Genomic DNA, 13,372 nt, shown 5'->3' with positions numbered 1-13,372 from the left:
TGAAACTCTATAAGGATCCAAACGCCGTTATATAAGATCACCGTTTGAAACGTAGTCATTCTTAAAAAATTTATATAATTTTTTTACTTTCTTTTATAATAATTTTAGGGTACAAGTTTTGTGCATGACCCGTGCATAGTGCACAATCGTCTTTCAATCGTTGGATCAGTATGACCATGCATATTATACGCCCTGTCATCCCATCCAACGGTGGAAAGTCTTGCACAAAACCTTTCTAGACGAAAGGAAAGTTGAGTTCAACCACTTTATCACTTTGTCTCATCTTTCTACGCTCAATAATTGTTAGTGACGTCATGATATAAACGGTTTAAAAACTACTACAAGACAAGCAGATATGGGAGAAAAGAATCCTAAGGATAGTGTATTGCATCGCATCTTTTTTATGTCTAATTAAATAATTCCTGGTGTTGAATCCTTCAATGGTACTCGAGGTTGATGCTAATTATATATTGTATTAAAAAAATAAAGTTAAAAAAATGGAAAAAAAAAATTGATGATGATGCATAAGGAAAAGATAAAATAAAAATGAACAAATTATTGTTAAATTAAGAGTAGCTCCAATACATGATAAGCTGTGAAAAAATCATTTAAGGTAGCATGAACATGTGTAATAGTACAGAGGCTTTTAGATGTTTTAGTACAAATAAGTGATTTGATTAGATTGAAGAAGTTAGAAGAGCTAAGGATAAACCTAAAATTACTTTAGATATGGGGCGAGGAAAGAGAAGAGGGGAAAAGATCCATGTAGTCCACACTATTTAGTTAGAATAAGGGAATTGAGTTTTAGAAATAATGTAAAAATGATCCTTGCTTGCTTCTCGTAGAAATATATGTTACACATCTTTCAAAATATTGTCATTTGTTTAGTTGATGTAGTTATATAGATTGTGGGATAGAGAGATCATAGACTGGAATAGTTGCATGTAGTGTAGAAACCTTTGTTACACATTTGCTTTAAATATTGTTATATTGACAAATAATTTGATTATTTAACGATAGAGAAATTATGGTCTAAATTAGTCACATGTCAAATTTTAAAATCTTATTGATCGACCATGTCAAGACATTTTACCATTTAACGAGTGATTGAAGGTGTTCAAAGTAAAAATTTTAAGCTTTATCTCTCCACATGAGAGAATTGTATTGTGATGAAACTTGTTAGATTGATTAATGATGATATAGTTATAGCATTTCAATAGTTTTGGCTTAAAACAAACATGGAAATTGTTAGTCAATCCAAGGAAACTACATAACTATATTAGATGTTAGGAAAAAGTTTTATTCCAACGCACGTGAAGGAAAAATGCATCATAAAAAAGAGTGTACCTAGTGCACAAGGCTCCCGCCATTACAAGGTCTGGAGAGGGTCATAATGTAATAGCCATAAATATCATCCCTTAAAGGACGTAAGTTCAAAAATGCCTTTACCCTCAATATGATCCTCATCCCACGTCAATTTAGTGTATACTAAAATTCAAGTAATTCAATTGACAAGTAAAGTAAAACATACAATAAAAATCCTCTACGCTACGGCAGAGGATCCGGATTCACTAAGGGTAAATACTTCTTTCACGGTTTAAATGCATACAATATCCTTACTTTGCTTCTAACAAGGTTTAAAAATTCAGAATCGGGTATGTGATGGGTCTCTATTGATTTCAAATCGAATTGGATCAAACTTGACTAGGAATAAAAAAGAATCGGTCAAAATCAACCGAAACCTTATAAGCAGTAGAATTAGGATGAAAAATCATAGATTTCCACATGTCTTTGCTTTTTGAAGTTTTTTATTTAAAATCCTTGTAGTTCTAGCTATGAGAGATAAATTTCATTGATCTTCTATAAATTTGGTGACTAAAAGAAGGAAAAAATGACAAAAAAAAAAAAAGAGAGTGCAATTTTTAACTTCTATGCCTAATTAGGTTGTTCACATTGCCAGCAGATGAGCATAGCACCAGTGTGGGCTAAGGTTCCCACCCCTCCCTGCATCTTGCTCACCAACCCTTCTCCTCTTAAATCATACTCCATTGCCATCTGGTTCATATATTGCATCCAATCGAAAGTAGAGCAATTTAAGTGAGATGAGAACATACTAATATAAAATTTGATTCATGATTAGATGATGATCATACCAAAAAAACGAATTTAATTGGAACCATTACAACCAAAGCTCGGTTTTGATTGCTTTGAAAACAATAAAATGAGATAGGAAAAAATTACAGCAAAACAAACAGGCCCTAAGGTGCAATTATTTTTGACACAGAGACGATAAATTTCACCATTCTGACCATTAGATAGATCACATCAAATCTACCAATCCCGTCTTAATTGTATGAGCCACCATGCATTACACTATTTTGCAAATGTTCACGGAATTCTCTAGCATCAACAATAGGAGTTTCTCTCTTTAACTACATGAGAATCAAGTCAACAAACACTTAGAGATTCCAACTAAAATGCAGGCACTCCCAGTCCCATGGGACTGAACCAGATCAGGGAGAGACACGGTCACTAATAAATAGCACAATGTGTGTTTCTATTCTTTAAAAAACAATAATAACAAACCAATAACAAATATTCTCAAATATAGCAGGTACAATGCTCAACTGTAATAGGCACATGAGAAAGAAACCCGAAGCTGGGATTGAAACAGAAAAATTTGACAACAAAGAGGGGAAAACTGGACCAAGCAAAACAATATGGTAATAACTTTGGACAGAAGGCACAAAATTCTCAAAAGATATCAACAAAATAACTACTATATTACAGTACAGAAGCCCCTCCCCTCCCTGACTAAGCACCATTCTTGGTGGTCCATGGCTTGAGAACACCCACAACAATGACAGCCACGATTATAAGAAGCATAATAATAGCTATGCACATCCATTTTCGGGAGTTTTTCTGAAGCTTCTTTGCCTTTTGCAGTGCAGTGTTTCCCGATTGCACGTGGTCAACTGCACTAGAAACCTGTGGGCAGAGAAAGGCCCAGATCAGAATATGGAATGACAAAGGTTGGAAAAGCTGAATCTAATATTTTCTCTAAGATTATTTTTAAGCACAAGTATGCTGAAGAATGCAAAGGATAGGGCCCAACATTCACTGGACATCTTTGATTTAACTACAGGCCATAAATCAGTAGAAACAGATGATCCTTTTGACAAAGGCAAAATTCTGATCATGCCGATTTCTGGTGTTGGAGTAACTCTAGGCAGGGCCAAATAAGTTCCAAGTCACGACATATGCTCAGATTTTACTCTCAAGGGCAATGTTCTGCGCCTCAAAGATACCAGCAGAAGAGAATTCCAGTACATGATTATGGTTAGATGACATTTCTCTCCAGTTCCAGATTCCACAAGGATGTGGCAATTGGAAACAGGTCTAGATATCATTCATACCTGCAAGATTGAGAATCAAAATAAGGCCCAGTACCTGTGTCTCTATGTTGTCCAACATGTCGCCTTGGGCTTCCACCAAGACCGCCATATCTAAGAAAATCTGCATAAGGCATGGATATATCAACAGAGAATCAGAACTACTACAACTGAGGAGCATCATTTGGTCGTCATCCAAGGTTCTTGGTAAGGAGTTTTCCTACTAAAAGGTACAGGTGAAAGATAAAAGAAAGTAATTTCAGTTAATGCTAAGCAGAGAATCCTAGACGCCCCTCTTGACTTGGGGTGCTCAGGTTAATTTGGTGTCTTCAGGGTACAAGACAGATCCATTATAAATATAGGACAAGCATGGGTAAACTCAATATGATTAGCCAATGGACTATTTGCAAAGAATTGAATCATATACTGTTTAGTGGATATGAAAGATCGACCCAATAGATCATAACATTCAATTATACCCAATGGACTTGATGAGGGAACTATTTTCTCAGTTATGTCTGGTCCCATTGGAACGTCAGATCCAGTAATGGCTGAGATTAAGGCGTTTAATAAGGGCTTGAAGATTCCATCTTCAATGGTTGGCTGATCACCACTATTAACGAGACTCAAACCAGGGTGGTTAGAAGGCAGCAAGACCCTTCTGGTGGAGCTTGGTGCTTCATGCACCTGATCAGGCAAGCTATGTCTGTGCAGGTTCAAGGAAATATTCCCTCCACTGGAGAATGCATAACACCAATTTTATTTATTTATTTATTGCTTTTGTTTTGTGTGTGTCTCTGAGGGGGGGGGGGGGGAGGGGGAGGTGGAGGGCTTTAACAGAAACTCTTGTAACTGGGAGCCTTCCGATGGTGGTGTTCTACACTATGACTTGTATTGTGTTCTTTTTTGAGAAGGTTGCCTAGTCTGGTGGTCAAATAAGGGAATCTGTGCTCAGGTGCCTGGTTCTACCATATGGCAGGGACCAGACTGAAAATTTCTGGACAGGCGGATCCCAAGTCCCTGGCTCAGATGTCAACTTTCAGCCTAGGGAGTTAGCCATGTGGCAAAACATAAAAAAGGAGTACCCAGCGCATGAAGCTCCCATCACTGCGGGGTCTGGGAGGGTCATAATGTATGCAACCTTACCCCCGCTTCACGGAGAGACTGTTCCCGACTCGAACCGTCGACCACTATGTCACAATGGAAACCATACCGTTGTGCCGAGGTCTGCAACGTTAAGGTTGCACAAGACTATTAAGGGGTTGCATGGACATAGATGGGAGAGTATCTGATTGAATTTGGGTCTGTAATTAGACATGTGGCCAACCCAGCCAATCCCTAGATCCAACGTTCGGATCTGTCTCTCACACACACACATGTATGTATATATGCATGCTCAGTTGTATTATACCAGATTGCAATGACTTCCTTACGTCCTGACAAGAACCCAATGAATGAGGAAGTTTGGAAGAGTCTAGCATAAAATCCAACTGTTTTTTGATAGATAGACCCCAAGGAGAATTAAACTCAGGACTTCTTAATTGTGAGGTATTGAACCTTGCCAACTGAGCTTACCCCCTTGGGTTATAAAAAAGTAACTTGTTCTTATTTTAGACTCTAGAATGTAGTCCATGTGTAGTTTTAAACTCTAAGATTCAAAGTCTAATTCAACTCAGTGTTAGATGGCAGATAAGTAAAGTACATAATTTAAACAAAGGCCAAGGAAAAAAATTTACTGCAAGATTTGAAAACATCAAGTTTATGTCTGTAGTAAAACCAACCACTCTTTAGTTTATATTGAATGGTTTGAATCTTGACCAAACTTTAGTTATCAAAGCAAGTAGATGATGAAGTACCTGCTGCAGCTCAAGAAGCTTCCTCTCAAGTTCTCTTACTGCATCATGGCGTTCTTGAATTTCCGCCAAGGTGTCCAGTATCTACATAAAGGAAAATAGCTTCGCCAATCAGGACTTCGGAGTGATATAGGAGAACATAAAAGAGGGAATTATTCATTAGAATGCCAAGTGTATACACCAGGTGTATCTTCTGTTCACTTACACACTGAAGTGATTACTAATGGAGTACTCAGGGCTACATTGTGGTCCAAGTTGACTCAATTTAGTCTACACTTCAGCTGTATTCACTACAACTTAACTCTATATTTGAAGCTCAGACAGAACCACAATTCCCCTCCCCCACCAAAAAAAAATTATATAGAAATTAAGATCTCAGTCTGAACATGAATAATTATATTAACATGGAAAAGAGTTCCTCCTGAGCTTTCAAGTGAGTAATATTTAAGGTTCTACCCATAAACAAGAGATGAAAAAAAACATAATATTTAATCTTCTACCCATAGATAAGAGATGAAAACAACCAATAAAACGACAAAGGAAGGGGAAGGAAGCAAACCTGGCCACGTCCTTGCTCCTGAATAGCTTTCTGAAATATTTGTTCACTATCTCCAGTCTCTATTAGCCGATCAATTGTCTGTGCAGAGTCAATAATCAAAACACACATTGCATATATAAACATAAAAGAAATGTAGGAAACATAGAACACCATGAGAAATTCTATGAGGGAAAAGTAATCTTACCTCTTCGTCAGCTCTTTCACCGGTTACTGATGATTGCACAATCCCAAAAGTGAAAAAAAGATCAGAACAGTCAACAGTATAAGGATAATCTACCTACTAAAAAAGAGTTAAAATATAATCTACAATGTTCAATTTTATCCCGTTTGTTCTTATTAAAGCTAGGGGGAGAATACAAACCTGTAAAAACTCTTCTCTCAACAACGTCCCGATATTCTTGATGAATGTTTTCTCTTAGAGTCTGCAAAGATTTTAAGGATTCTAAGACAAATCATTTAAAGTAGTAGTACAAGAGGAAGAATGACTTGGGGGGAGGGGGAGCTGCAGGGAAGAGAATTGGAAAAACACAGTACCTGAAATTCAGACATCTTGTCTTTGAACTTTTTTTTCAAGGAACTGGAATCAAATGTAGGTTTAAATAAGACTCACAGGGCATAGAATGATCAAACTTCAGCTAAGCTTCGCATGAACATGTCAATAATGGTGATCTTGGGAGAGTGGATATGCTGACATTCCAAATATGTAGCATGATAGATGTATCTTATTATACAACAACTTTCGTTTTATGGATTGAAGTAACATGAAAGTAGGCCTTGATTAAAAATTCACAAAAAATGGAATTATATACCTATAGACAGATCAAAGAAGTGAACAATAATGAGCAGATTTTATTTGAGAACTTAAGTTAATGAGAACACTTAAGGTTTACTGTAATAAAATCAAATGGGCTCCAACCTCCAACTACAAAATATAGGTTATTGCGATGCCTATATGTTCTAAATAGTAAATAATCAGTCAATCAGTCGCACTTTTGTGGTAAAAAACCAATAATGGAAGAAAAGGACGAACTTAACAATGGTTACACTAATTTGATTGGATTGTTTTTTTTTTTTGGTAATGATTGGATTGTTCACTGGGTACAAAATTTTCTACTAGGAGCATCCCATTAATAAAGATCTGGTGTTTTACAGGACTGTATATAAGATGGAGTCTTGTAGGGAATGATCTCTACTCTTTCCCTTCCAAAATTCAAAAATAGAACAAAATAAAATAGCAGAGAAGAAGAATTTACATAGTAGTTGCCATCCTAGACCGGTCTACACCAGTTCCTTTTCCACATCCAGGTTTCTGCCTATTGGACATATTCTGCATGAAAGAAACCGAAGGGTAATGAGCAAACACCCAAGAGTTACACAAAATTAGAGAAGGCAAGATAAATAGTAGTACATCTTTGTCAAGCTCTTCAATTTTGGACTTCACTAGACGAGCAACTTTTCCAACTTCATCTACGTCTTTCTCCATACGCTGCTTGATTCCTGCACATAGTGATAGAAACAGTCGAGGCTCCCAAGTAAAGAACATTGACACCATGGTCGAAGGAAAAAACAAATTAAAAGAGGTCAAAAAGGATTCTAGTTTTCAAACAATGTACTAGCTTTTAATTTGATGCTACATAGGAATTGGTATAAATATTGGATATGAATATGGCTCAAGTGTCAGAATTGCTCGATTTAAATCTTATTAATAGGATGAGGCTATAAACTATAAAGTTGCTCTATTATTACCTTTCTTGGTTTATTTTTCTAACTTCGAGCCTATTTTGAATCCATTTTAAGTAATATTCATTCTAGCACCTGGGCGCTACAAGGACTTTATAACCGCACCCATGATGTGCTCTGTTGACGTCAGCAACATGAAGGATCCAGAATACTTAAGAACTTTTCATTTTACATATATAAAAAAAATGTCCATGTCTGACAACTCCCATCCATGTAAAAGGGCGTACCCAGTGCACGAGGCTCCCGCCACTGCGGGGTCTGGGGAGGGTCATAATGTATGCAGCCTTACTCCCACCACTCCCATCCATGTTGAACACCAAAATCGGCACTACTGCTTTCTATGCAATTCCACAGATATAAAAGCATATGTGGCAAGTAAAGACTCTGAATACACAGAATTCATGTCAGGAACTGATACCCATACAGTGTCCTCGATAAACTTGGTTCCATCTTGGTACCAAACTACCAATGATAGTTGAAATCAACCATTAATCTTGAACCTTTGAAATAGTGAAGGTTTTGTACAAGAGCAAATACTTGATTGAGATTAGTCAAAAATTTTAAAATTGATCAGATTTAACGGTAAATGCTAAACTGTAGAATTTGAACTCATGCTTTAGAAATAAATGTTTTCACTTTTTGCTTCCTGCAAAGCAGTTAACCCTGCTTACAAACATACATCTCTCTCATTATACATTTAAATCCATACAAATACTGTCACTGAAGAGCAAATACTTGATTGAGATTAGTCAAAATTTTTAAAATTGATCAGATTTCAAGGTAAATGCTAAAATGTAGAATTTGAACTCATGCTTCAGAAATAAATGTCTTCACTTTTTGCTTCCTGCAAAGCAGTTCACCCTGCTTACAAACATACATCTCTCTCATTATACATTTAAATCCATACAAATACTCTTACTGCCAACCAGAAGGGGAAGCAGGGAAGAAAAATAAGGTAATTTTTCTTTCCTCACGCTTTGATCTTGCTTACTTTATGTCATGTGAGAGAATACAATTGGTCAAATTGTTATAATCATGCCATTGCAATGATTCTTGGGGATTTTCCACATGGGGCTCACTGATCAGAAGGCTAGCGTTGAAAAGAATGTGAGATACTTATACGATGCTATGTCATTAGAGTTCTGCGCAGAACCTAACTCTATATCTCGGGCCCAGAAAACAAATATTAACAACTTCTTACTTGTCTCTAAGACAGAAACGTACAACATTTGCATACATGCTTATCTTTTATTGAAAATTACGTATACATGTACCAATTTGTTTAGAAAAATATTATATACCTGCACTATTTTGTGTGTACATGCATGAACAAGAACACAATATGCAAGAGCATGGAATTACCTTTCATGGAAGCAGCCTTTGTCACGGCTTTTGACTCTTCATTTGCACTCTACATACATTGTTTGAAAATAAATGGTGTTAGAAGCTCCTCTTGCCTCTTCCTGACCCCAATAGAATGATTGTAACATCTTTTAAGATACTGAGAAGATTGAAACCATTTATCTCTTTGTAGAGAAAGAAACACTCAACCACAAATGTTCCGTTCTTTCACACTTCAAAATAAACGTTTTACATTATTTACATAGAAGGGCCATATCCCGGTGCAAGCTTTCACAGGGTTCTGGAAGGGGTGGACTGGATTCAGTCCTAACCACTGGCATTTTTGCAAGTGGCCACCTCAGATGCGAACCCAACTCTTCATGCTGGCATTATCTTTCTACACAAAACTCATCCTTGATTAAAGTGAAGGGAGGATGCTACCAAAGGTTGCAACTATTATGACTAATATGTAACTTACACATGGACGTGTTTATGTGATACACTGTGAACTATGCGTCTATGACAACAGAGAGTGCTGAAAAAAAAATGCATATAAGTATTTCCAATGTACAAGCTATGGTTTTTGTCCCCATTTAATAAGCATCATTTCATCTTAACCAATGGGGAAGGATAAGGTGAGAAACTCGGCAACCAGCAAATACCAAAATGTAATCTAAATATTTATGTGGAGCCCTTCCCAAAATCTGATCCATGTATATAGAATAAATGAGAAATATCACTCGTTAAACCAACAAAACTTGGAAAAAGAAATTAAATTCTTACCTGGAGCTTTACCAATAGCTTATTAAGCTTTTCAATTTCTTTCTCAATAACTTGAACCTATAAAATAGAAATAATTATTTCATCTCCAAATGCAAACTAGGTGTGAGAAAAGAATAAAACATATAGTAAAACCTCCTGTACAAAAAGAATGGCACAAATGAAGTGTCACAATGACATTTCTCATCATCTTGATTTCGATGCAAAAAGGAAGCAATAATTGAAATAGGTCATGGCTACCTGTTTGAAGAATTTATCCAATCCCAGGTCTCCTGATCTCATAGGAGCTTGGGTGCCTAATTCAATATCCCCATCCCTTGAAGCCTGACCCCGAGGGATCTCAAAGGAATCCTGCAAAACAGTACCAGGGAAATAAAATGAAATAAATTTACCCTTTTAATTTGTAGATTTGAAAGGAAAAAGACACTCTCAACATGAAAAGGAGCTCGGACATTATTTAAACAGGAAGGTGCACTAATGCTTACATAAATTAATTTTTTAGATTGAAAAAATGCACTTAAGAAAGAAAAAATTAAAAAAAAAAGAGGAAAATACAAAACCAGAGAGATATCACTGATGAGAAAATTTGCACATTGACACCTAAGCTCATCTTAACTATTCATACTCCAAACCTTGAGCCATATTATAAATTAACATACGAATTATCTAATTTAGGAACCTACACAACGTTGGAACAACTAAAGTTTTAGAACCAAGGTGTTAACCAAGAAAACATGACAACATTGACCTCTGTAGGCAGTAGTAAGAAAAAAGATCGTGTTCCTAAATGAAAAAAATTGACAACCTTAAACAAGATACAATTTACTGTTCAATATTCTTTGCAATTCTTCATTCTTGCTTTTCTTCTTCTTCTTCTCTTTTTTTTTTTTTTTTTTTTTTAAAAAAAAAAATTTCTCCTAATTGGTAAAGGTAATAGATAAAATGGAACTGAGAATTACAGAAAGAGGCCTCTTCAATTAGCCACAAGAAGTGCTAAAGGGGAAAACTCACAAAATTATACGCAAAGTCAAAAAAGTAAAAAAGAAAAGAGCTCCATCCCAACAACAAAAAATTACTTGTCCAAGGCTGTTAAAATAAACACCACGAAACACAAATAGAAAACAAAACAGAGCAAAGATGACACACAGATTTAACGTTGTTCACACACCAACATGATGTCCTACGTCCACGGGCGAAGCTGAAGATGATTCACTATGTAATAGAAGAAGATTACTGTGGAGATCTCTCAAGAACTCACACCCAGAAAACCCTACGTCGAAAACCCCCCAAATCTCACGTACTTCACTTGCTTACACAGCAAGACACAAAACATATAAATACTCCTCCAAAGGGGTCGATCCATCGGGTCGGGTCGGGTCGGGTAGCGCCATATCATACTGCGGGGGCATCGCCCCCCACTACCATCACAGACCTCAGAAAAAATCTCATTCGGGTCACCACCAAAAAAAAATGTCATATCGGGTCAATCTTCAAAACGGGTACAAGAATTCGAGAGACACATAACAAAGGCAAAACAGCAAAGCAAAAACAAATAAAAATCTGATCCTTTTACACTTAATTCATGAGAAAATTAAGGTCTAAGCCTTTGGAAGAAATCAATGCTCTTCAGCATGAGACCTCCCGAGCCAAAAAACCTCTCAAAGAGAAAATAAGCTGCATGGTCAAGAAACTTTTTGACAGTATTTTCCAAGGCTCGTTTCAGCTTCTATGTTATTCCCATATTTAGCCGAATTCCCAATCTCCAGAAGGTGATCGTCACGGTTACTTATAACGTAGTGGTTCATAAACAGCTTGTGTGACGCAATTCTGAAATCAACGGTTTCTCATCATTGAAGACAACACACTCAATCCCTAAAAACTGATTGCTGGATTCATGCACTAGCTGATCATAGAGCATTGTTGTCACAACTAGTATCTTCTGAATGAAAAGGAATTGAAAAAAACGAAAGGTGGTCTATAAATTTTTCTTTTTAGTTATAGAATTTTTTGTATTTCTCCCTGTTTTTGTGTTCGTAATCTATCATAAAATGCCTTTCTTTAATCATTTTTATTAGTTAATAGTTCAATGTTTTGATGGGGTGGTGCAATGCAATATCTTAATTTTATTTATTTTGATTTAATCCTGATCGTATCCACACACCATAATTCTTTGGGTTGCTAGCTCAATGGTTGAGTAATCAGTTTTTAAGAGCAGCAAGGATTTGGATGAAGCAAGGGATTTGTTCATACCATTGGTAAAGCTTGTAAGACCACGACTAATTCTGAAAAGTAATGAATGACAAAAATAGTATGTCAATGGAGAACTCTCAGAATACAAGTTTGTAAGACCAAGACTGATTCTGAAAGGTAATGAATGGAAAAAACAGCATGTCCTATCGATTGAGAACTCTGAGAATACTTCATCCTTACTGGATTGGCAAGAAAATTTGTTTGAACTCTTAGAAGGGGAGAAAATAACTTAATTCAAAATTGGGTCTAGTGAATAAATGGATAGAGGTTGATGGCTCCAATTATAGGGAAACAAAAAATAACGCGTTCATGTTCTTAACTTGAACGGTTACCGGATCTAATTAGACGTTAAAAATATATATTAGTGCCTGATGCGGGAAAGGGTTCTCCCACGAATGGATTATCAATTTTCTGTTTTATTGATACATCCAACGACGTTTAGGAAATCCATCAGTTAAAGACATTGAAGCTCAAAGACACTAATCTATCCAAAGAAAAGCTCAAAGGCACTTCAGATTAAGAAAATTAAAAACGCATTAGGGCAAAGAGGAATACAATTCCATACAATGAAACATGAATTTGATAAAATCTCTTACAATATGACCAATTTCGAAAATCCAAAACGGATGAAACATAGAAGAGAGGGATCAAATGAGGAAAACTTACCGATAGTAGGTCATTCATGTTGGCAAGAACAATTGAAGGACGTGATAAAAAGAGAAGCTTCGAATGCGAAGTTTTGAGACAAAATTGATTGTAATAGCAGCTGGAAACGAAGGGATCCGGTGGAGGAAGTGAAGCTCTGCTAACTTTCTCGACCTGGCCCTGGCTTTGGCTTAGGAACCAAAACCAGGTCTAAGAGTTTCGACTTTCGAAGAGAGGACCCCCAGAGAGAGAGATGAGAGAAGGAACGGATCTTTGATGTTTCCAATTTATTTTTGGTAAAATTTTCTAGTCTGGTGATGTGGTGTGTTGAGCCGGTGACAGTTCATGGAAGAAAAAGAAGAGAATGGAGAGAGAGAGAAAGAGTGTGTTTGTGTCGAACTTTTTATTTTTTATTTTTTACCTTTCTGGAAATTTTGAATAATCTATTCTTGATAGATATATTATAGAAACGAAAATCCTTTTTTTATAACTTATCGAATGACGCAATTGCCCTTGAATTTTAGATAATTGACGATGACCAACGCTACAATGACGAATTAACCGTGGAGTGAGAGGAAATAGAGGTATGAGTTCTAAAGGGTAATTTGGTCAGAAAAAGAGGTACGACGCTTTTTAGGCCCGTTGTTGATGGTGGGACCCACCGACTGACCAAAAGGTTTTTGGTTTTTTTTTTGGTAGGAGACCAAAAGGATTGAGACATTGAGAGGTATAGAGCAGCGGACTTGGGAAAGTTTAATGGAAAACTAAGAAAAAGGTTGGTGACGTTGCTACTCTGATAAGGGATGTGCTGA

At 36.4% G+C, this 13,372-nt stretch overlaps 1 protein-coding gene across 1 annotated transcript; it reads right to left on the bottom strand.

Annotated features, from left to right (window-relative positions):
* Positions 1–2,571: 2,571 nt before the first annotated feature.
* Positions 2,572–12,856, bottom strand: LOC122666539 (syntaxin-132-like). The gene is made up of 14 exons (XM_043862557.1): positions 12,664–12,856; positions 12,582–12,616; positions 9,906–10,016; positions 9,669–9,725; positions 8,907–8,955; positions 7,213–7,301; positions 7,058–7,131; positions 6,339–6,381; positions 6,166–6,226; positions 5,989–6,014; positions 5,805–5,882; positions 5,249–5,329; positions 3,451–3,516; positions 2,572–2,988 (listed from the first exon to the last, which is right to left on the bottom strand). Exons 2-14 carry the CDS (start codon positions 12,597–12,599, stop codon positions 2,815–2,817), a joined length of 927 nt encoding a protein of 308 aa, XP_043718492.1. The 5' UTR covers positions 12,600–12,616; positions 12,664–12,856; the 3' UTR covers positions 2,572–2,814.
* Between the last annotated feature and the right edge of the window lie 516 nt (positions 12,857–13,372).

Source organism: Telopea speciosissima, chromosome 1 (assembly GCF_018873765.1).
Source record: "Telopea speciosissima isolate NSW1024214 ecotype Mountain lineage chromosome 1, Tspe_v1, whole genome shotgun sequence".
NCBI classification, from domain to species: domain Eukaryota; kingdom Viridiplantae; phylum Streptophyta; class Magnoliopsida; order Proteales; family Proteaceae; genus Telopea; species Telopea speciosissima.
Note: the sequence above shows the minus strand (reverse complement) of the source record. Positions and strands in the feature narration are given on the sequence as shown.

Excerpts from the sequence above, each read along its gene's own strand:
- LOC122666539 (XM_043862557.1), bottom strand. Across the intron at positions 7,132-7,212 it reads TTGAAGAGCTTGACAAAGAT|AATATGTCCAATAGGCAGAA; the intron begins GTACTACTATTT and ends TCTTTCATGCAG. Across the intron at positions 3,517-5,248 it reads AGCTTCTTGAGCTGCAGCAG|ATTTTCTTAGATATGGCGGT; the intron begins GTACTTCATCAT and ends TGCCTTATGCAG.